The sequence below is a fragment of the Dendrobium catenatum genome, unplaced genomic scaffold, assembly GCF_001605985.2.
Source record: "Dendrobium catenatum unplaced genomic scaffold, ASM160598v2 fragScaff_scaffold_1007, whole genome shotgun sequence".
NCBI classification, from domain to species: Eukaryota; Viridiplantae; Streptophyta; class Magnoliopsida; order Asparagales; family Orchidaceae; genus Dendrobium; species Dendrobium catenatum.
The window spans coordinates 126,376-148,463 of NW_021319469.1; the positions used below are offsets into that span (position 1 = coordinate 126,376).

At 32.8% G+C, this 22,088-nt stretch overlaps 1 protein-coding gene across 1 annotated transcript; it reads right to left on the minus strand.

Annotated features, from left to right (window-relative positions):
- Positions 1–9,859: 9,859 nt before the first annotated feature.
- Positions 9,860–11,533, minus strand: LOC110110786 (peroxidase P7-like). Its single transcript, XM_020842410.2, has 3 exons — positions 11,321–11,533; positions 10,535–10,729; positions 9,860–10,420 (listed from the first exon to the last, which is right to left on the minus strand). Exons 1-3 carry the CDS (start codon positions 11,531–11,533, stop codon positions 9,860–9,862), a joined length of 969 nt encoding a protein of 322 aa, XP_020698069.1.
- Between the last annotated feature and the right edge of the window lie 10,555 nt (positions 11,534–22,088).

The following is a 22,088-nucleotide window of genomic DNA, read 5'->3' on the forward strand; positions in this document are numbered from 1 at the left end:
TGCTAAAGGAGAGTCACTAGTGGTATTAGTGCAATACTCGGAGGGTGCTCCTGGAGTGGATGTAAGTCGATTTTGAGCTCGAACCATATAAATCTAGTGTTCTTTACTTTCTATTTTTTTATTTTAGTTATCATTTTATAAACTTGTGGTTGAAAAATTGTTCGTAAAAAATTCACTAACAATTAAGTTTTAATTTCCCAAAGTTTAAAAAGAGGTTCAAATTTTTAAATTACCAATTCATCCCCTCTTGGTTAGCCACTAGGACATAAGCTTAGGTTTAAATAAACCTAAATTAATTGCTGAAAGAAGCTCAACAATGTGGTATCAGGAGCCCTTTAGTTTCAAAATCATAAGTTTTAGACTACTTTAACTTTTTTTATTAACGTAGCATGACATTATGGACTGAAACACCACCTAAGGGTTACTCTATAACTAGACCTCCACTGTTTGACAAATATACTTTGATTTTTTGAAAAACTCGCATTTTTTTTTTTTATAGTCACTTGATTATCGTCATGTGAATCTTAGTCAAGGAAGAATAATATAAAAACAACTAGATTAGTTATTTCGACAGAGTTTAAGCAGTTGAAACACCTTTTGTAGCGACTGGAACAGTAGAAGAAACGTGACTTAGCACAAACTAAACGCCAATATGCTGAATAGTTTCTTTTTGGCTTTTAAAATTAGAAGACTACATGCGGGGTTTCTACTTGTAAAGTGGAATGACATATGGGATTAGACTTTGTATAACACTATGAGGGGACTAATGAGCGCTTAAGCAATTTAACTTTAAATCTTGTTGCATGATTATGAAATTATTTGCATTGAAACCAAATGAAGTCTATTTCTGATATGTACACACTTATTCATACAAATTGTCACCTTTTTGCATGCACTAGGTAGCGGAACTAACAAATGTTGAAATGGTTAATAAGATTGTCATTGTTACCTACTGCTATGATTGCTAAAAATTACTGTAATTACAGGGAGTCTAAGGATTAAACATATTACTCTATTGAACAATCTTCTTGGATTCACTGTATTACTTACGAGAAGGAGTTAGCCAAATGAAAATGAAGTAGGTAAACAATGAAGGGCAGAAAAACATAAGCCATTGGATTGTGGAAGAGTTTAAGACTGGTGAACACTCATAACCTGAGGATTTAGAAGACATCACATTTGATGACTAGACAATTCAGAATCTTTCTGAAAAGGAAGTAGAAGAAATGCCAGCAATGGAATGATATAAATGTCAATAGAAATGCCAAGGTTTCAAGATGATGTTATTTTCTTGAGTGAAAGAAACTGGACATATACAGACGGATTGCAAACACTCAAAACCAATTCCTAGCAAGGAGAAGGAAAAGGAGAAACCATTTGTGAAGAAGGTGCTAAGAAGAAGTCCAATGAGCTTTCTGGGGCGACTCAGCTTCAGATTCATCAGAAGGACTGAAAAGGAAGAAGATAGTCCACTAATCTTTGCTGTAATGACAGGAAGTATTGATCAGTTCAGATCAAGAAAAGGGAGGGCTCTCACATAAAAGACCTCTGAGAGCAAATGGTTACCTGAAATAAGCGGTGGTCAAAGCACATTGACTGGAGATACTGCCTCAATTCTTAACACTGGAAGCTAGGAGTGGAGGCAAGGTAACACTTGGAGATAACACCACGAAGGAAGGTGGTTGTTTGGACCAGGTATTGATTGGAAATTTTAGGAATTTTTTTCATAGATAATGTGTTATGATAGAAAGCTTAAAGCAAATTGTTAAGTATAAGCCAGTTATATGAAAAGGTTATTGTGTAAATTTTTCCTACTAGCTGCAATTAAGCCTAAATGATAAATATATTTGAATGATAAAAAGGTAAATAATATTACATGCAAGATCTTAAATTTGCATTAAGTCTCCTACTACTTTTGTTTGAAAAACTGTATCTGATTTGAGTCTGGCTATGCATAAGGAGACTTTGCCAGTTCTTAGCATTTAAAAACCTAGGAGGATTACCCAAAAGAACTAGTGAGAGGTATATCTAAATTAGGACTTACTAAGGACCATCTTTTGATGCATGTCAACTAGGGAAAGTAGACAAGTTCTCTTTCAGTCCAATAGGATCTTTAGAACTAGTAAATCATTGAGATTTTGCATATGAATCTTTTTGGACCAGTTGAAAACTATGATCTAGGAGGGAAGGTATAGGATATGACGTGACTTATTGATAATACTCTCAAGCATCACATGGATTAGATTTCTATTTCATAAGAGTGAATCATTTAAAAAATTTAGAAATTTTTCAATTGGCATTACAAAGAAAATTTAGGTTGTGAAATATTATTTAATTCAAAGTGATCATGGAGGAGAATTTTGAGAATGAGAATTAAAAAAATTGTAAGGAAAAAGAAATTGATCACACATTTCTACACCTAGAACCCCTCAGTAGAAATAGAGGTAGTCGAAAGAAAAAACAGAACATTATAGAGCCGCCCGAGCAATGTTTGGCCAAGAAGACTCACTTCCTAAATATTTTGGGCTGAGACGGTTTAACACTGCACGTTATATTTTTTAATAGGCGTGAATGTGAGATCTAAGATTAAATTAAAACACTCTTATAAGTTGAACATAAAAGGGAGAACAACCTAATTTTTCTCACATTTGGCAGTATGTTTTTTATTGCAAGGTGTTCATTTATAACAATAAGAAAATCTGCCCATAGGAAATATCTGTCATAGGAAATTTGAATCCAAAATCAAGATGAAGAAATTTTGTGGATACTCAAAGTGTTGGAAAGATCTTATAGAATATTCAATAAAAGAACTTGCTAATTGAGGAGACCACACATGTTGGTATTTGATGAATCTAAAAATATGGAAGAGCCAAAATATTTAGAAGATGAATCAAAGATTAACTCCCAAAAGATTGATAAATTAAACTTGGAAGAAAAAACTTGGAAGAAAATATGAAGAAAATTGGGAGGTAGAAAATCTTTTGCCTAGAGATTTGCAGATTTTCTTAAAAAACCATCCAAGGAATGATTATAAGGAAACCAAGTGAGGGTATAAAGGACTTAGGGCGTGGATTAAATAAGGGAAGTCAATCATTCAGCCTTCATTTCAACTATAAAATTCCACTAATATTGATCAAGCAGCTTTCTGCATGAATTTTGGATTTTGGTCATGCAAGAAATAGTTTGAATCAATTTGTAAGAATAAAGTTTGGGAATTATATACAAGGCCAAAAGATCAAAGTGTAGTTTGGAACTAAGTGGAGTATAAAAAATAAAAAAAATGCAAATGGAATGATCAGGAGTAGTCTTAGCAATATGGCTAGATTAGTTGCTAAGGGGTATATCAGATTGAAGGGATGATTTTGAGGAGACTTTTGCCCCTGTAGCTAGGACTTGAAGAAATTAGGGACACAGGTTTTTGCTAGCCTTAATGCATGTTTAGAGGTTTCAAATTATTTCAAAGGATGTGAAAAGTTGCATATTTTAAATGGGGCATTTAAAGATGATGTTTATGTAGAACAACCTCCACGTTTTGAAAATTTTAATATACCAAAAATCATGTTTTCAAGTTGAAAAAAGACTTTATATGGATTAAAACAGGCCACCTAGGGCTTGGTATGAAGGTGAGCATCTTCCTTTACTTGGAAAGATCATTTGAAAAAGAAAGTTATGGATACAACACTCTTCTTAAAAAAATGTGGAAATGATATACATTAATTTATTCAAATTTATGTGGATGATATCATTTTTGATCTTCAAATAAAAATCTTGTTGATGCATTTGTCTTAAAATAATGCAGTAATGAATTTGAGATGAGTCTATGGGAGGTTTGAGTTACTTTCTAGGATTTAGCATTAAGCAAATTGAAGAAGATACATTTCTTGAGTTAATCAAAGTATGTAAGGATATTCCTCAAAAAAGTATGAAATGGACAATGCTAAACCTGTTAGTACATCAATGAGTTCTTCATTTCAGTTTGGATAAGGACCCTAAGGGAAAAATCTGTTGAATCAAAAGAAATTTAGAGCGGGATAATTGGATCTTTACTTTACTTGAACTATAGCCGACCCGATATCATGTTAGTGTTGCTTGTGTGCTAGATTTCAATTCGATCCAAGAAAATTACATTGACAGCAGTGAAAAGATTTTAAGATATTGTTACAGAACTCAAGAACTTAGAATATGGATCCTAAGTTTAGCCTCATCATTTGAAATTATTGGTTTATTCAGTTCTGACTTTGCAGGTTATAGGTGGGAAAAAAAAAAACACTTCTTAGAACATGTCAGTTTATTAGAAATTCATTAATTTATGTCTAGTTAGAAAAACAAAATTCAGTAGCCCTATCTACTGCTGAAGCTGAAATACATTGCATTAGGAAGTTATGTGCACAAGTACTTGGTCATGAAAACAACAGATTGATTGATTAGGATTACTTATAGGCACTATTCCAATTATTGTGATAATTACTAGTGCTATTTGTATTGTTCTACAAAATTCCTATTCAACATTCAAGTAACAACACATGACATAAGACCATCATTTCATAGAGATCATGTTACCAAGAGAGAAATTGAACTCATTCATATACAACTGAAAATCAACTTGCAGCTATTTTTACAAAACCTTTGCCTTTGATACTTTCAGTGCTGAGAACAAAGCTTGGTGTGATTTGATTTAAATTGCTTAAATAAAAATATTCTTGTAACATTGATGTATATTTATTATTAATATTTTTTTGTGTGTTATGATTTTGTTTGTTGTGATTTTTTCTTTTTAGAGTCTATGTTTCATCGTTAATTTGGTATTTTCTTTTGTTTTTTGAATTTTAGTTTTGTTTGAGGGCCAAAATATCTCCTCTTTTTTTTCGCAATTTAAAAAAGAGGCACAAAATAAGCCCAAAGTAAAAATGATGTACAAAAATGTGCCACATTGTGAAAAAGATGCGCAAAGCGCCACATGTGATAGTTATTTCTTTCCAAACTCTTTTAATCTCTTAATTCAAATTGATCTTATGTTCATTTATAATTGATATTGAAATTTGAAATATACAATTTTTTATTCATCCTTATTGCAATGATTTTCTCTATCTTAGTGTCTAAACTGACTCATGTCTTTGATAAATTCTTTTTATTATCTATGTTATATTACTTCTTAAATTATATGAATTTCTATGATTTGCCTAATATTTTAATTTTATTTGCATACTTATTTCAATCACTGTTAAGATTATATTATCAAATGATTTTCATATCTCTGCTTATATTTCAAGTCTTTTTTTTTTCTTATTCACTTTTTGCTATTGTAAAAAAGGGGGATAAATTATTTGTTGAATTGTGTCTTGTATCTTGTGAGTCTTGTAAATTATTTATTGAATTGTGTCTTGTGTCTTGTTAGTCTTGTATCTTGTGTTAGTATTTGTGTTTATTTTGTTTTTGTGATTATGTTGTTGTTTTGTTTTGTATAAAATTTTTAAAAAACAAAAAAAATTTTAAATTAATGCCTCCTTATTTTCATGCATTAATCAATTCAGGGGGAGTTTAGGAGATCCTTAGAATTTGAAATCCTACAAATAATAATTATTTTGTCATCATCAAAAAGGGGGAGATTGTTAAGAGAGTTGCTATTAGCATGTTTTACATTCTGTAACTTATATAGTTTTGATGATTCTAAATATTATTATTTTATGTGTAGTTATCTCCAAATATTTTTTAAGAAGATTTATTTTTGCTCTTGTGAATACTAACATTTCAGGAAAATTAAACTCCAAATTATGAAGACTTCAAATCAAATTCAGCATAAAATCCTTTGCAAATTGAAGCTTTAATTTTTTTTTTTTTTTGAATTGAGAGGGAATGATTGTACTTGATTGAAAAAAAACACACACACACATACTTAAGGAGATCTTACAAAATTTTTACTTATCATACGGGATGAACCTAGTTTGTACAGGACGATCAGGTCAGTTATCTCCTCGTAGGAGCAATGGAATGAACAAGAGTTGAGGAAATTTTTCTAAGTCTTGGTCGTCCAGGATGATATTATTTTTGTCACAGGACGAGTTAGGCTCTGTAAAAATTTCTTTCAGATAAAATTTATAACCGTTTAAGGACGACTTGGGCTCTGTAAAAATTTCGTCCAGACAAAATCCAAATCATCCCAGGACGAATTCTTCTCTGTAAAAATTTTGTTCAGACGAAATTCATTATCGTCCCAGGACGAGTTGCTCTCTATAAAAATTTCATCCGGATGAAGTCCTGTTCATCCCAGGACGATGTGAACCGACATACCACAGTTGGTTACGTCCTGCAGTATTAGGGAACCAACCTATGGTATAACTGATCGTACCGGACGAACCTAGTTTGTACGGGACGATGATCGTGTATGAACATAGTTCATACCAATATATATAAGGATCGTTTCCGACACTTTAAGTAAAATCATCCAGGACGATCCACGATCATACGGGACGATCCATTTTATGTTGACTTGAAAATTTACAGTTTTGGATGGTTTTTCTTGTCTCTCCTATATATAGTCCAATTTAGACTGCCACCAAATCTTTTTGCCATTTGATCTTCATGCCTATTGAAAGAAGAGTCAAGGAGAGAGTATGAGAGTGCATTCAAAGGAGGATTCCTACCATTGGAGCGTGAAGGCTTCGCTTTGTGTTCAAAGGTAAGAATCTATACTTGTGATTTGGGATTACTTCACTCTTTTTTTTCTTCCTTCTAGATTTCTTGTGAGGAGATCTATCAAGGAGATCCGGTTCTCTGCCGACACTAAGAGAGTGTGAAAAGATGAAGGGTTCTCTGCCCACACTAGGAGAGTGTGAAAGGACGAAGGGTTCTCTGCCCACACTAGGAGAGTATAAAAGGACGGACAGTTCTCTGCCAACACTGGGGATAATTGTAAAAGGAAAACGGTTCTCTACCGTACAGGGTAGTGGTGGAAAGAGTTTTTATAAAGGCTTCTCCGTCTTGTTGTGGGTGCTAAAGGAGAGTCACTAGTGGTATTAGTGCAATACTCGGAGGGTGCCTCCGGGGAGTGGATGTAGGTCTTGTTTTGTCTGAACCACTATAAATCTCGTGTTCTTTACTTTTTCGCTTTTTATTTTGTTTATCATTTACAACTTGTGGTTGAAAAATCTTTTTTTTAAAAATTAACTAATAATTAAGTTTTAATTTCCAAAGTTTAAAAAGAGGGTTCAAATTTTTTAATTACCAATTCATCCCCCTCTTGGTTAGCCACTAGGACATAAGCTTAGGTTTAACAACCAAATTCATTGTGAACGAATCTCAACATTTCTGTATCTACCTGTGGGTGGATGTTGTATATACATTTGTATTGTAGAGAAATCATATGTATTGCAGATCTTCTATAATCTTAATGAATAAATTGTAGCTTGCAAGATGAAGCCTATTCTCCACTTTTACTTGTAGGAGATTGATGTAACTAATTTGTAGACCTTCACATTCTGTTCGCCTGTCTTTTATTGTTCATAAGGACCAATGTGTATTCTGCTTGCAAGATAACTGGCCTTGGTCGTAGGGAAATTCACTGCATTCAATCGTCTGTTGGTTATTGTCCCTTGCATGTGAGGAGTCTCTTATTTATTCATTGTTACTCGTATTTGGATTCATATGCTGGTATTGTCAATCATCAGTTTAAAATTTTATATTGTTGATTGCGAACATATCAGTCCCAAGTTCTTGATCGTGTATAGGCACTTGCATTTTTGCACATGTATGTTCTTTGTAAGTAAATGAACATTTGAGCTAGCATGGCAATTCTCCAGTGTTGATTAAAATCTCGCATCATTGATTTCAATAATGTGGTTGTGCTTTCATTTGACCATTCCCGGTGAGCGAATGATGCTATGGATTACAAACTTTTCATTTTCTTTGAACACAGCTTGTAGTTTTCAAGGGACTCATGTGTGGATGATAGTTTCACTAAGCACCTTGTGTCGATTGCTTGGTCCCAATCATCTTTGATTCACCTTCAATCACTTAAGAGCATGATAGAGGCACATTTCTTATAGACGTGTTATAATTGTGAACTTGTCTCTACTCATTGTTTGCAACATGTATGATGGGGTCACACACAGCTTTCATTGATTATGAGCAAATCATATTCATTGAGATTTTAAAATAAATCTTTTGTTGCTTTATTAATGACCAAAACTTGTAATCAAAATGGGTGCTCACATTGGTTACCTCTTATGAACAAGATTAAAGAATTTTAGTTGTCATGAGTTGTTATTATATTTGTTCATCTTCATTTTGCCATTCTATTGTTCACTATCAAGTCCCACTTGATGTTGCATGACTTAAGTTCAATGTCTTCAAATCCCTATACACTTGGCTCAAGTCTCATTGTTTTATTTAATTCAAGTGAATTCTCTTAAATTAATTAAGTTTGCAAGCCTTTGTCATATGATTCAAATTCAAGTTCAATCTTGTTCAAAGGTCCACAAGTTCAAGTTCAAATATAGTTCAGGCTTCAGATGAGCCTCTTCTCTTCATTCGAGTCCCCTATAGTCTTTGCAAGTTCAAGTCCCAAATGCTTGCAAAATCAAATTCATATTCAAATTCTTTATTTTTATCATTTGATTTTCAAATCAAATATAAGCTAAAATCTTATAGTTTTTTTTTCAAATTTATTTGATTTTATGTTCATCTAAGTCAATTGAATCAACTCCACAAGTCCCAAATTCGGTAGCCTCCCGGCATCTCCCCGTTTAGGAGAAAAACCAAGAGGCCGCCTACGTCAACAAAGACGTGCACGGTTGGTGTTTGTGAGACACCGCGGCGGTAGTATTTTGTTTTTTCATCCACCACGCCAACAAAGGCGTGCATTGGGTTTTAAAAAAAAAACATTTTTTGAAAAAAGCATTTTTTTTAGCACGCTTCGTTGTAAGCACCGCACCAAGTTCCCTCCTACCACGCTAACAAAAGCGTGTATGGTTGGTCCCTACAAACATCGAAGGACTTTTGGGGGATTACCCGCCTCGCCACAAGTACCGCGATGAGCTCCCTCCCACCATGCTAACAAAAGTGCGCATGGCTGGTTACTCGCCGCGCCACAAGTGCCAAAACGGATTTTCCAAAATTGCAAAATTCTCTTGTGTTCTCTCCTTTCCTTTTTTTCTTTTTGCTTGTTTCCTCTTCCTCTTTGGTTTTTTTTCCTTGCAAGCTTTCTCTTTTATTTTTTTATATATTTTTTTTTTTTTTTGAAATTCTCTTTTTCTTCTTTCTTTTAAAAAAAAAATACACATTGGACATACATGTATTTGAAAATCTGTATACATAAGCAGATTATGGGATGTTTTAAGGCGGGATTTAAGAAAGATTTAGTTTTAATTCTCTGCTAAATAGATTTTTTTGTAAATTTTTAATTTTATTATTTAGATAAATTTTATTTCAGCCGAATTATTAGTTAAATCAAGAATTTATTTTTCCGATCATTTATAGGATTTAGATTTTATTTAGGATAATTTTTTTACTATTTTTAAAAACATTTTTTTTAGTTCAAAAATTTTTAAGCAAAAAAAAATATATATTAAAAAGCTTTTTTAAAAAATAGTAAAAGGCTATCCCAGTCTTAGCAGCTAAACACAAATTCCAAACCGAGAAATACTTAAACGGAAAATTTCACTTCATTAATTTCTCAACAGACTTAAACAATAAATATCATTATCACCAATGATACCAAATCAAGAATTAACTCCTACTTCAAGAGTTAATCCGACAAACAATTAGCAAAACAACTTGAAAGAATTACAAATCTCAACAAACAAAATACGATACTTAATCAAAGTCACCAATAATAATAACCATTCATCAATCCTAAAATCCCTTAAGAATTCACTTTTCTGCAATTCTTCCTTATCTCTCCATTTGTCCCTGTAAGCGGACTTAGATTCCCCATCCTCAGCATGGAAACACCAAAATCTGTCCAAAAGTCCCCACCATTCTTGCTATAATATTTAACAAGCTCATCAGCTTGGCTTCCATCTCCTTTAAACAGCTGTTGGTCAGAGTGAAGCAATCCCTTCTTCTGAACCAAATTCTTGAAATAAACCGTATCGAAGATCTTCGCAGATGAATCCAATGGTGAAAGGTTATTGTCTCCTCCCACTGGCGGGCATCTGGTTCGAACCGCGCTGGCAAAGCTGGCATCAATGGCTTTTGTCTCGTTGTATATTCTGCTTCTGAACGTTAAGCACCTGGCGAAGCCAATGGTGTGCGCACCAGATAGAAGAATAAGGTCTTTAAGACTAAGGCCATGGGATTGGAAGTTTGAGAGAAGAGAATTGAAATTGGAGAGTGGAGAAGGGATGTTTTGGTTAGCAGCTGTTCTACTAGCCGTTAGGGCGTCCCTTCTTCCTACTTGAACTTTGTATGAACGCCCTCCAAGCTGCAGAATATTAAAAGAGAAATCTTGCATTTTGATATATATTTTTTATCATTCAAGCACATTATATCAATATGGGTAATAAAGAATTATAACTTTTGATAAAGATTTACTCACCGCAACAACAGAATCATGAGCTGCAACAGCTAAAATATCAGCGCAGGAGACAATGTTGCCATGACAGGCCTTATCCACAGCGGCTTTGATCTGGTCGATAACGTCGAAACCTCTCACAGAGTTATTATTTGGTGTTGCCGTCTTTTCTCCAATAAAAGTCGGTGTATCATCAAGCAAAATAGAGCCATCACATCCCTACAATAAATCAAAAATAAAAAATATAGCTTACCAACAAATTTAAGAACTGATAGGGTTCATTTGAGTTCAAAATTAATCTTTTAAGTTATCATGATTAGTATAAAATTTCAATTTGATTGGTACAAATTTCTCATAACATTAGTTTTTACACTTTCTATTTGACTATAATCTTTCTATTATTTTTCTTTTTTCAAATTTTTTATGTAAGAGAAGCTAAAGTTTTCTATGCCAAATATACTATATTGAGATAGGATTGCGAGAAAAATAAATTTTTGAAAATTTTGAGTATTATAACCATTTTTCTTTTCAGAAAAAGTCGGACAATAATTTTTTTACTATTATGAAACTCTTGTAGATCTAATGGTAATAATCTACTTGTAAAAATAACAAAAAATTCAAGCTAAATAAAAGTGTGACACCTGTCTCTAAAATAAAACAATTAATAAACTTTCATAAAAATATTTTTAAAGCAGTAAGAAGATTGTAATCAATTATAAATATGGAAGTAATCTTAAATAAAATTATGAACAAAGATGCCCCAAACAGACTCTAAGATATTCAATTTCTATAAATTATTGGAAGTTTTACGTTAACAAAGCAATCATGAAAATGAAGTCGGAGAAGAGAAGCGCCCATGCGTGGCTCACGAGCGATGGCTCGCTCGACCACTGTTTTAATGGTTGGCAATGCTTGAGGACAAAGCTTTTCATAGTAGTTAGGATTAAGTTGAGCCATTAATGGAGCAAAGGAAGCAAGAATCATTGTGAAAACTACAAAGAAATTAGAAGAAAGGGAGAACATTTTTGCAAGATAGATTTAGTGAACAAGGGACTAATTATACAAGTGTTTTTATTGAGCTAAAGAAGATCTCTGAATGTTGTTTATATAGTTCATCTTCCTGTTTTATATTCAGATTTGGTATATTTGGTATTAAGGAGTTGATTAACAAGACAGTTAACTAACGAAGAAGATCATGACAGCAATCAATAAAGAACAAAATTCTAGTTGTTGGAATTGCAATTTTTTAGACAGTAGGATTTGACAAAAATGTCATTAATCTATGAATATTTTTTATGAAATCACGAAAACTCTAAAGAAAAAAAATGTTTGATGAGAATATCCTAACTCAATTCTTATTAGGATAAGCTTTAAAAATGAATAAATTACTTGTAAATATTTGAATGATTTGCTAATTTTTTTATAAATTACGTGACAAAATTTTTAATTATCTGTAAATTAAAATCATATAATTTAATTTCGTTTAAATATAAGATAGAAACTGAGTCAGAATAGCATGATTTGTTTTTCATAATCTAATGGATAAATGTTGACAATTTTGGTGAAGCTGTTGACAATGGGGTTGGGCTACCTAACCTATATCGATATTAACACTTTATAAATGCAACATGAATACATCATATCTATGATCTTAACTAACAAACTTTTCTTATAATTAGAAGAAATGATAAACTAAACATGTACCATTCTCTCTCTCCCTGTCTTTCTCACTCTATTTCTCTTTATAGGACATTTAGACTAATTAAGACAAATTCATCCACACATCATACACGCAAGACTTGAAACTAAGATCTCTTCGTTGATAGCCAAAGCTCCAAACCAACAGACCATGATGAGCTACGTTCTCACTCACTCTTACTTCAACTCATTTTTTCAACTTTAAAGCCACTTTCCAAGTCTCAGTTAAGTCTGTGATTTCCAAAAAAGGAGGGATTTGTTGGATCTTGAAAGCGATAACAGTGAGAAATTAGCTCAACCAAAGCTCATCAACTGATTGCAGAAATTGACTATGTTGACTACTTAGCAACTAACAGGAATCCCACTTGCAGTCTGCTCACCTGCTCCAACTAAGAATACTTATAATTAAGAAAAAATGTTTTCAGAAATAATAAAATAAGTAATTATACTTGTCATGAATATATATAGATATATATTTACACATCAATATTGACGTTAAATCTGGCTAAATTAATCCAACTAAAGTGTTAGGTAGTTATTTTTAAAATTTAGGATTTAAATTATAAGCATGAGATTTAATAACAAAAACAATAGAAAGGTTGGTGTGAAGTTAAGCCTCTATTGATAAGGAAATCATTAGAAAATTATGCATCATGGATGCCAATAAACAAATAAGATGATTAATGACTACAGGAAAAAATAGCTACTACAACATTTAATTTTGGGTTTTCAAGCAATTTTAATCAACACAATAAACTTTGCAGAAATTTTAAATCCACTGTATGATCGCCAAGGTTGATGTCAGCTGAAAAAAAAAAAAACACAATAAGTACAAGCTTTCTCCAAAAAATGTCGAGCAAACTAAAAAAAACTTCAAACAAACCCATATGCACAAAATAAAAACTTCCTTCAACAAAGATCATAGTAAAAAAGATAATTTGAATAAGCGAAAGGTATTATGATAGATGTCACCGCTACTATAGAAGAAGAAATATTGCACCTCCTGAAAGAAAGAAATGTTCAACAGACAAACCAAATTCCAACATAAACGGGAATAACCAAACTGGTCAGCAGAGGAATCAGTCTCCATTAAACCACACACGCAAAAAATAAACTAGAAAAATAACTAAAACTAGCACAAACCAAACCTCACAGCAGCCCAACCAGAATACCTAGAGCACCACTTAGCTTGGACCAACACCCATTAAAAGTAACTCAATGACGAAGAGACAACCAGCAACATAGACAACAACCACAGAAAGGTAGGAACCAGCACACCCAACACAGAAATGGAAACCAGGCAAAAGAACCGGACATCCAGAGATAAACTAACAAAGATAACCAAGACCTCAAACATTACGGATATAAGACAAACAAGTTTTGTCCAAGTTACTAATACCTTTCACCATAGTAGGTAAATATCTAATATTCAACTCTTAAAAACCATCAAGTTGACAACCCAGTTTTGCTAACTAGTGATCAGCACACGAATTAGCTTCCCAATAAATATGAGAAATATAAAAATTAAGAGTAGAGAGGGACTGCTTAATTTTTCTAATAAGATAAAAATTTTAAGGATTACCAGGCGACACATTTTCAATGATCTTAATTAAAAGTATAGCATCCACCTCAATTCACACATACTCAAAACCCAATCTAATACAAATATCTAGACCATAGGACAAACTCATAAGCTCGACAGTAATAACATTACAAAAATTTAAAGGACCTGTAAAAGCAGCTAACACACATCCCAAATGATCACGAATAATTCCACCTGCACCTACACAATCGGGCCCAACATACCCATCAGCGTTAAGTTTAATATATGTAGCGAAAAGTTTAATCCACCTAACAATACTCTTCTCAATACAATCAGACGGTACACAATTAGTTGAAATACCCTAATCTAAAGTCATGTTAATGTAGTTGTAGAAATTCTTAACAATAATAAGATTGACAAAGTAAAATTGCAAAATTTTGTTTATAACATTGGAAATAATTTGATTGGCATCCATCTTAATGTCATTATACTTTGAATCATTTATAGCTCTCCAAAGATACCACAAAATAAGGATGGGCATTAAGTTGTAGATGTGTCCTTTAGAGGTAGACATCCAACACTTTAACGTAGACAAAACATCATTATTAATATTAAAATTACCCATCTTAGCCAGAGCAAAAAATAACTCCAAACTTTATAAGAATTATCCCCATTAAAAAAAAAATGATTGTCATTTTCCACATTATAACATCATTGACATTTGGAAGGAAAACTTAAAACCTTTTTTTCATAGCAAGATAGAGGAATATTGTTATGCTAGATAGCAGAATAAATATAAGAATTTTCATAATTAAATCTAATAGTATTCCAAATATTCTTCAATTGTGAAATTTACTAGAGGAAGACAAATTAAACAAAAGTTTATCCTTGCACTGTAATTCTAAAGGAATAGTCAATATATTATGAATTAAAATAGTAAGAATGACCTCTAAAAGTTTATTGACATTTCAAATACTATTAATATAGGTAAATCACTCATTACCTGTGATTTTGGCCGGCGGTTAACTTTCCGGCAGTTGTGTAAAAAACTGGCAGTTTTTCGGTGGTTTACAAACCACTGGAAAAAACAGTGCCGGAAACCATTATTGGTGGTGTTTTTATGGCGGTTTGCTTCACCAAAGGTGTAACGGCGGTTTGTACCATCGGTTATATTTTAGCAGTTTGAGCGCCGGTCACTGCTGGTGTTGTGACCGGCGGCTCACCGGCCATTAAATCACTGGTAAAAATACCATCGTTGGACCGCTGGTAAGCCACCAGTAATAGTACCAGCGACTTACCGGTGGTTACAACCAAAGGAATTGCCGGCGGTGTGACCGCCGCGTGTCGTCGGACTACCGTCAAATACCGTCGGTTAACTGCCGGTACATACCGACAGTTATAGAGGATTTCTGACAATGTCAATCAGCCGTCTTGTATCGAACTTTCTGATGGTCAAAACGCCAGTTGGTCGCCGAAAACCTTTAGTATATGAAACAAAATTGATAGCGTCCCCTCTATTTGAGGGATTTTCACCCTAAACTCTAAACATGCATAGAAAGCAATCACAATAATTTTGGGCAACACGCCACTTGTTTATCTCTACGATCGCTGGGATATTTACTGAAATAAACTTGAATAGCTTGACTTGCTAATACAAATGGATCAAACTTCTTGTATATTCTACTATGTTTTACATCGACTAAATCATACGCAGGATGAACCATTGTACCTCTATTATGTACTCGATCATATCATTAACAGTTAAACAAGCATAAAAAGTTCTCATCTTCGCCTGGGTACTCCAGGTCAAGAACCTCATATAGAATACAGTAAAAAGCACACTCATCTTCTTCATGAGTGTTCCCTCTAACACATATTTCATAATTTTCAGTTTTTCCTCTATGACTTGGTATGAAATCTAAACCAATTCATTATATATATTGGCCAGGTTTTTACTTTTTGCATAGTGCTTGCAAACTTTTATTAAAATATTTATTATCACGATTTTATACCTAGAAATATTTTAAAATATTAATATTTTTTGTAATAAATATGATGTAATTCAAATTAAAATTTTAAATTTTATGAGCTCGCATAAAATCTGAACCAAGTTGGGAATTCATTTGCAATAATTTGCTCAACATCCCTCGAATCTGTTAGAGGCAAATTGCTTACGAAATACTTGGTGATAAATTATCCAAATAATACTTTAATATTTTAAATAAATATTACTCATTTTTTATATTATGAAAGAACTTACTCTAAGATTGACTCAACTTCTTCACAGTTTAGTACCACATATAAATTTGATGTTTTGATTTCTAAATCATTGAAAAATATTTCAACACATTTGCCACTGGGCTTTCCATGACTTCTAAATACTGATAGTGCAGCATATAATTATTTTTCTACATCGAATTTCATATTATAACTAATTTTATTCTTGTACTCCTTACATGGGGCTCAAAGTAGTAGGAGAAAAAGTGAGTGGTTTCTTCAGACAAACATACTTCACATATCAATCATTCTGGTCATGCTTTATTCTTAACATATTTCTTCAACTTGTTTAAATATCTATTAAATAATTACAATTATCAAATTAATAAACATATGTTCTCTCAACTTATTCAAAAATATTGGAGACTTAATAAAAATATGTTTTATCTCTCCAAAGAATATATCCAACGATATTGTCCAAGCCCACCAACTCTAACTTCATAAGGTAGGTGAACTGGAAGATGTTCCATAGAATCAAAAAACCCAGGGGAAAATTTTTTTCTAACTTGCAGAGGATGATTGGTATGTTATCTTCGCTACTCTGTAAAGCATCTTCGCTTAGTTTAGATGAACATAGGTCTTTGAAGAAAATGCTAAGCTTAGTCAATAAATTTGATATGTAATCGGATAACATACATACTATAATCGGAAGAAGAACCTCCATAATTATGTGACAATTATGACTTTTTAGTCAAAATAACCTCACAGATTTCATGTCAACACATCAGCTTATATTTGATTCATAGCTATCAGGCATTTTTAATCCTTTAAACCACTAACATATTGATCTTTTTTGCTCTAACGTGAAAGAATAAGGTGCTTTGGGCTTCACTATTTTTCTATCGGTTGTTGTTACTAACTTCAAATTTTTTTGTCGGCAGTACTCTTTAATGTCCATCCTTGCTTTGACATTATCTTTACTCTTACATTTAACATCCATAATTATATTAAAAATATTATTCATGAAGTTCTTCTCGATGTGCATAACATCCAAATTATATCTTATCAAATTAATTCTCCAATATGGTAATATCCAGAAAATACTTTTTTAATCTAATTATGTTCAACACCATATCCCAGATATTTAGACTCTAATAATATTGGAAAATCATAAATTGTTGGAATATCAAAAAGTATCTGTAGTACATTATCATCACTTAATTTGGGTGAAGGAGGTGACCGCTCAACTCTATTTTTAACAAATACTTTCTTATTCCTCCAAAATTGATGATCAATAGGTAGAAACATAAGATGATAATCAAACCAAGTATTTTTTTCTCTATATTTTAGTGTGAAAGCTTTAGTATTCTCCATGTAGTAAGGACATGCTAATTTTCTTACTGTGCTCCAACTAGATAACATATCATAAACTGAAAAATCACCAATGGTCCACAACAATACAGCTCGAAGGAGAAAATTTTGTTTTGTTGATATGTCATATGTGAGAACTCATTCCCATAATAATTTGAGGTCATCAATTAATGGTTGCAAAAAATATCAATTCTTGCTTTTGGATTATATGGTCTAGATATTATAAGAGTTAAGAACATATACATAGTAGTCATACACATCTCTGGTGGAAGGTTGTATGGTGTTAGTATAACTAACCAACAAGAGTATGGTGTAACTGCTTGACTATATGGGGTAAAACCATCAGCACCTAATCCCAATCTTATATTACAGTATTCAACTATAAATGAAGCATGCACTAATCAAAATGTTTCCACGCTTCAGCATCTGATGGATGAGAAAGAATACCATTTTTTGCTAACTTCTCCTTATGCCATCTCATATGACCTGCTGAACTCATTAATGCATAGAGTCGCTGAAGTCTTAGAATGATCGATAAATAAAATAAATGGGAATATAAAATATCTTTCTTTTGATGATGTTGTTTTCCTGAGTTTGGCTTAAACCGAGGAGGATTATAGGTGTGACAATAAACTTCTATTGCATCATCCTTGTCATATAACATACATCCATTGATACAATAATTAATTTTTATAGCAGTGAGACCCAACTTGGATACTAATTTCTTCGTTCGGTATAAATTTGAGGGAATTAAATTGTCCATTATATTAGTTTCCTTGAGAAGACCAATAAAGTCATTAAAATAATCACGAGAAATATTATACTCAGTTTTAATACTTAGCATCCTCACTGTAATGGATAATTATGAATGACTACTGCAACCATTCCAAATTGGTTTTTAAGCTGCATATAGTAACTCAAAGAATTTTTGGGTTTCTGCATTTTGTGCCTCTTTCACACTAGTCCTTAAATTAGGACTTGCTACATCAAAAATAAGTTTTTCATATAGTATACTCATTTGATCTTCATCAAATGTTTCATAAGCTATAGATGAACCGGCATGAGTATCTCTGTGTGGCTCGTAATCGCCATGTTATGTCCAAATCCAGTAGTCTGGAAGAAACCCCCCTATAATATAAATCAAACTTCATATCATCGGGTTTGAGGAATGCTTGATTTTTATGCTTCGAACATGGACATCTAAATATTTTATCAAACTTAAAGGAAGACAGTTAAGATACAACTTGAATGAAAGTCTCAACTCCCTGTATAAATTCATCTGTCAATCTTTTTCAACCATATAATAATATGTTATACATTCAATATCTCTCTTCTTGGATAGTCATTTGGACGTTGAAGTAAACATCCCCCTACATAATTATGAAATATTTATTATAAGATATGCAACCTTAATGAGTGTACATGTTATGCTTTCGAATTGAACAACTGTATTTTACTTGAATTGGAATGCATTATAGGTCTCACAACCATCTCATATGATATTTATTGATTTAGAGAAAGCATATGATAAAGGCCTCCATTTAATGTGACAAAACTATGTAAAGCGACTATCTCTAATGTTATCTTCCACTGGAGCTACTCCAACCTTATCACGTATATGCTCACTTCGTATCCTATCTCTAAGGGTCAAGCCACTAATCCACCCAAGCAAAAATAAGTTCAAAATTTTATGGTGTCGAATGTTAGACATTAAAAGAGAAGCATAATAATAAGTTAAGTGTTGCAGAGATGAGGATACTTCGGTCTATCTCTACCTTTCTTAACAAAAGTCAAATCTAATACGTCTACTTTCCTAACCAAGTCATCTGAAGGCTGTCATTTTATGTGACCAAACCATCTAAGGTGACACTCTCTAATCTCATCATCCACTGGAGGTACTCCAACATTTTCATGTATATGCTCATTATGTATTCTATCTCTAGGGGTAAAGCCACTCATCCACCTAAGCTCCCTAATCTATGTAACACTTTAACTTAGTATTATGTTTCTCTTTTATTGACCAAGATTCAGCACCATAAAGCATTGCAGATATCACCACCATCTTATAGAATTTTTCCTAAAGTTTGAGGGGGGCTTTTCTATCACACAATAAGCCCGATTCATTCCTCCATTTTGACCATCCAACTTGAATTGTGCTGATAACATCCCCTTCTATTTCACCATCACTCTAAACAAAAGATCCAAGATATCTAAAATGTGTACTTTTATTAATTACTTGATCGCCCAAAGTCACAAACTTCTCATTAGGTCGATTACTACTAAAATTACACTCCATATATTCAGTTTTAGATATACTCAAGAGAAAACCTTTAGACTCTATAATTGACCTCCATAATTCGAGTTTACCTTCAACTCCCTCTCTAGTCTTATCAACATATAGAATATCATTAACAAAAAGCATACAACTAGGTACATCCTCTTACAAATGTCTACTTAGAAAATCCATGACTAAAGCAAAAAGATATTGGCTACATCCTCTCACAAATGTCTAGGGAAAACATCCATGACTAAAGCGAAAGATATTGACTTAAGACTGATCCTTGATGTAATCTAACCCAAATCACAAACATCAACAAGTAAAATATTATCAACAAAAAGCATACAACAAGGTATAACCTCTTACAAATGTGTAGTGAGAAAATTCATGACTAAAGCAAGAAGATATGGGCTTAGAGCTGTTCCTTGATGTAATCCAATTGGAATAACAAAAAACTTCTTCAAAAAATAAAAAAAGCAAACCTCGATCGGAGGAAGGCGTCACACATGGGAGCGGTGAGAGCCCTTCGGCCTTACATTGGGGAGCTCGTCGGTGGCCGGAGGGACCTCATCGGCGAGCCTAAATCTTCTCAATCGTGAGAGGGCGGGCTGAGGAGAAGGGGGCTACTTTGCTAGCGCAGCGCAGGAGAGAGAGAGAGAGAGAGAGAGAGAGAGAGAGAGAGAGAGAGAGAGAGAGGGATATGGAATGAAATGGGAGGCTCAGGATGGTTAATTTTAAGGCTTCCCAAATCGTCGGTACCAAAATCACTTAACACCGACAATTCTAGCCGCTGGTAAGTTTAAATACTAGCCATTTAACCGGCGATTTCTGGACTGTCGCTATTTTTGGCGGATTATGCTTTCATAACAGCGGGTAATAACTGGAGGTCAGACCGCCGGTTAAGCCGTCGTTACTACCGGCGGCTAGACAACCGTCGGTAATCAATGAATTTCTTGTAGTGTAATATCATGTGTGAGCTCTTGGGAAAATGAATATTGTCAAAAATGCTCCTCCCCTTCACAAAACCAGTATGACTATACTAAGCTGAATATTAACTAATCTACTATAAGGGATTTTAGAATTAAGTTTGTTAGGAAAAGAATAAAGGCTAATCGATCTAAAGTCATTCTAGTTATTGGCAACATCCTTTTTAGGAATAAGAACAATATTCGTAGAAGAGAAAAATTTAGGATAAGGGTTGCCAGCAAAAAAAAAATTTCACTGCCTCTATCATATCAATTTTAACAATATTCAAAATTTTCTGAAAAAATTTGGTAGTGAACCCATTAGGACAAGCTAGCCGTATAATCCCCATTCATGTCATTAATAACTTTCCAAATCTCTATCTCAGAAGGAGTATGATTGAGTATCTAGTTGTTATTTTTAGTTATAATGTGAGGGATAACATAAGGATTGACAATAGGAATAGAGCTACCCTTATTATTAAAAATATTTTTGAAGTGATCAACCCCCGAATTAATAATTAAATCCTGAGATTCAAAAATACTTCCATCACTATTAATAATTTTATGAATATGATTTTTAACTCATTTCTTATTAGCCATAGCATGGAAAAAATTGGTGTTTCTATTACCCTCCATGATAATCTTAGCATTACACTTTTGCCACCATAAAATTTCCTCCTGATTCTGCAATTGAAAGAGGGATACCTTAGCATTGTTAAGGCTATTGAAAATTTTTAAAATAGGATTCTCCAAATAAACTTTATCCAACTCATTCACCTTATTCTTCTCTTTCTTAATATTATTAAAAATATTCTTGAAAATATTTTTATTCCACCATCTCAAAGTCTGCTTTAACCTACTCAACTTAGATCATAATCTAGACATGCCACTAATATTATTATCAGGTTAGACAGGAGCATGCCAGTTGGTATGAACTACAATCATAAAATTAGTAAGTAAAAGTCACATGTTTTGAAATCTCAAAGTAGAGGGACCAACAAATTAATCTATTAACATTAATGGTTAAAAGTAAAGGTGCTTGATCGGAATGAATTCTACTTAAATGTTCCACATTAGTCATAGAAAAATTGATAATCCAATTATTATTAAATAGGATCTTATCAAGACTTTGCCACATAGTAGCTCTATTCCAAGTAAAAGAACTCCCAGAAATTCTAATGTCATACAAATTAAAATTATTAATCATAGAATTAAAGTCTTCCATAGCATTAGGATTAGGAGAGTTATACCCCACTCTATCAGAAGCATTAGATATAATATTAAAATCACCACCAACACACTAATGACTATTAACGTTAAGAGTAAATTCAATTAATTGCTCCCAAAGGGGAAGGCGGCTCAATCTAGAACAAGCAGCATAAACAAAAGAAACATTACACTTAATATTAAAAAACTCAATTTGATAATTAACAACTTGGGCTAAATCAAAAATAATATTCATATTAATGGCACTATTCCAGTTAATCCATATTTTATTAAAACAAT

Coding starts and splice junctions, on each gene's coding strand:
- LOC110110786 (XM_020842410.2), bottom strand. CDS start 11,533: ATGTTCTCCCTTTCTTCTAATTTCTTTGTAGTTTTCACAATGATTCTT. Junction 10,730..11,320: donor TTCATGATTGCTTTGTTAAC/GTAAAACTTCCA, acceptor GATTTATTGTAG/GGATGTGATGGCTCTATTTT. Junction 10,421..10,534: donor CTCATGATTCTGTTGTTGCG/GTGAGTAAATCT, acceptor AATATTCTGCAG/CTTGGAGGGCGTTCATACAA.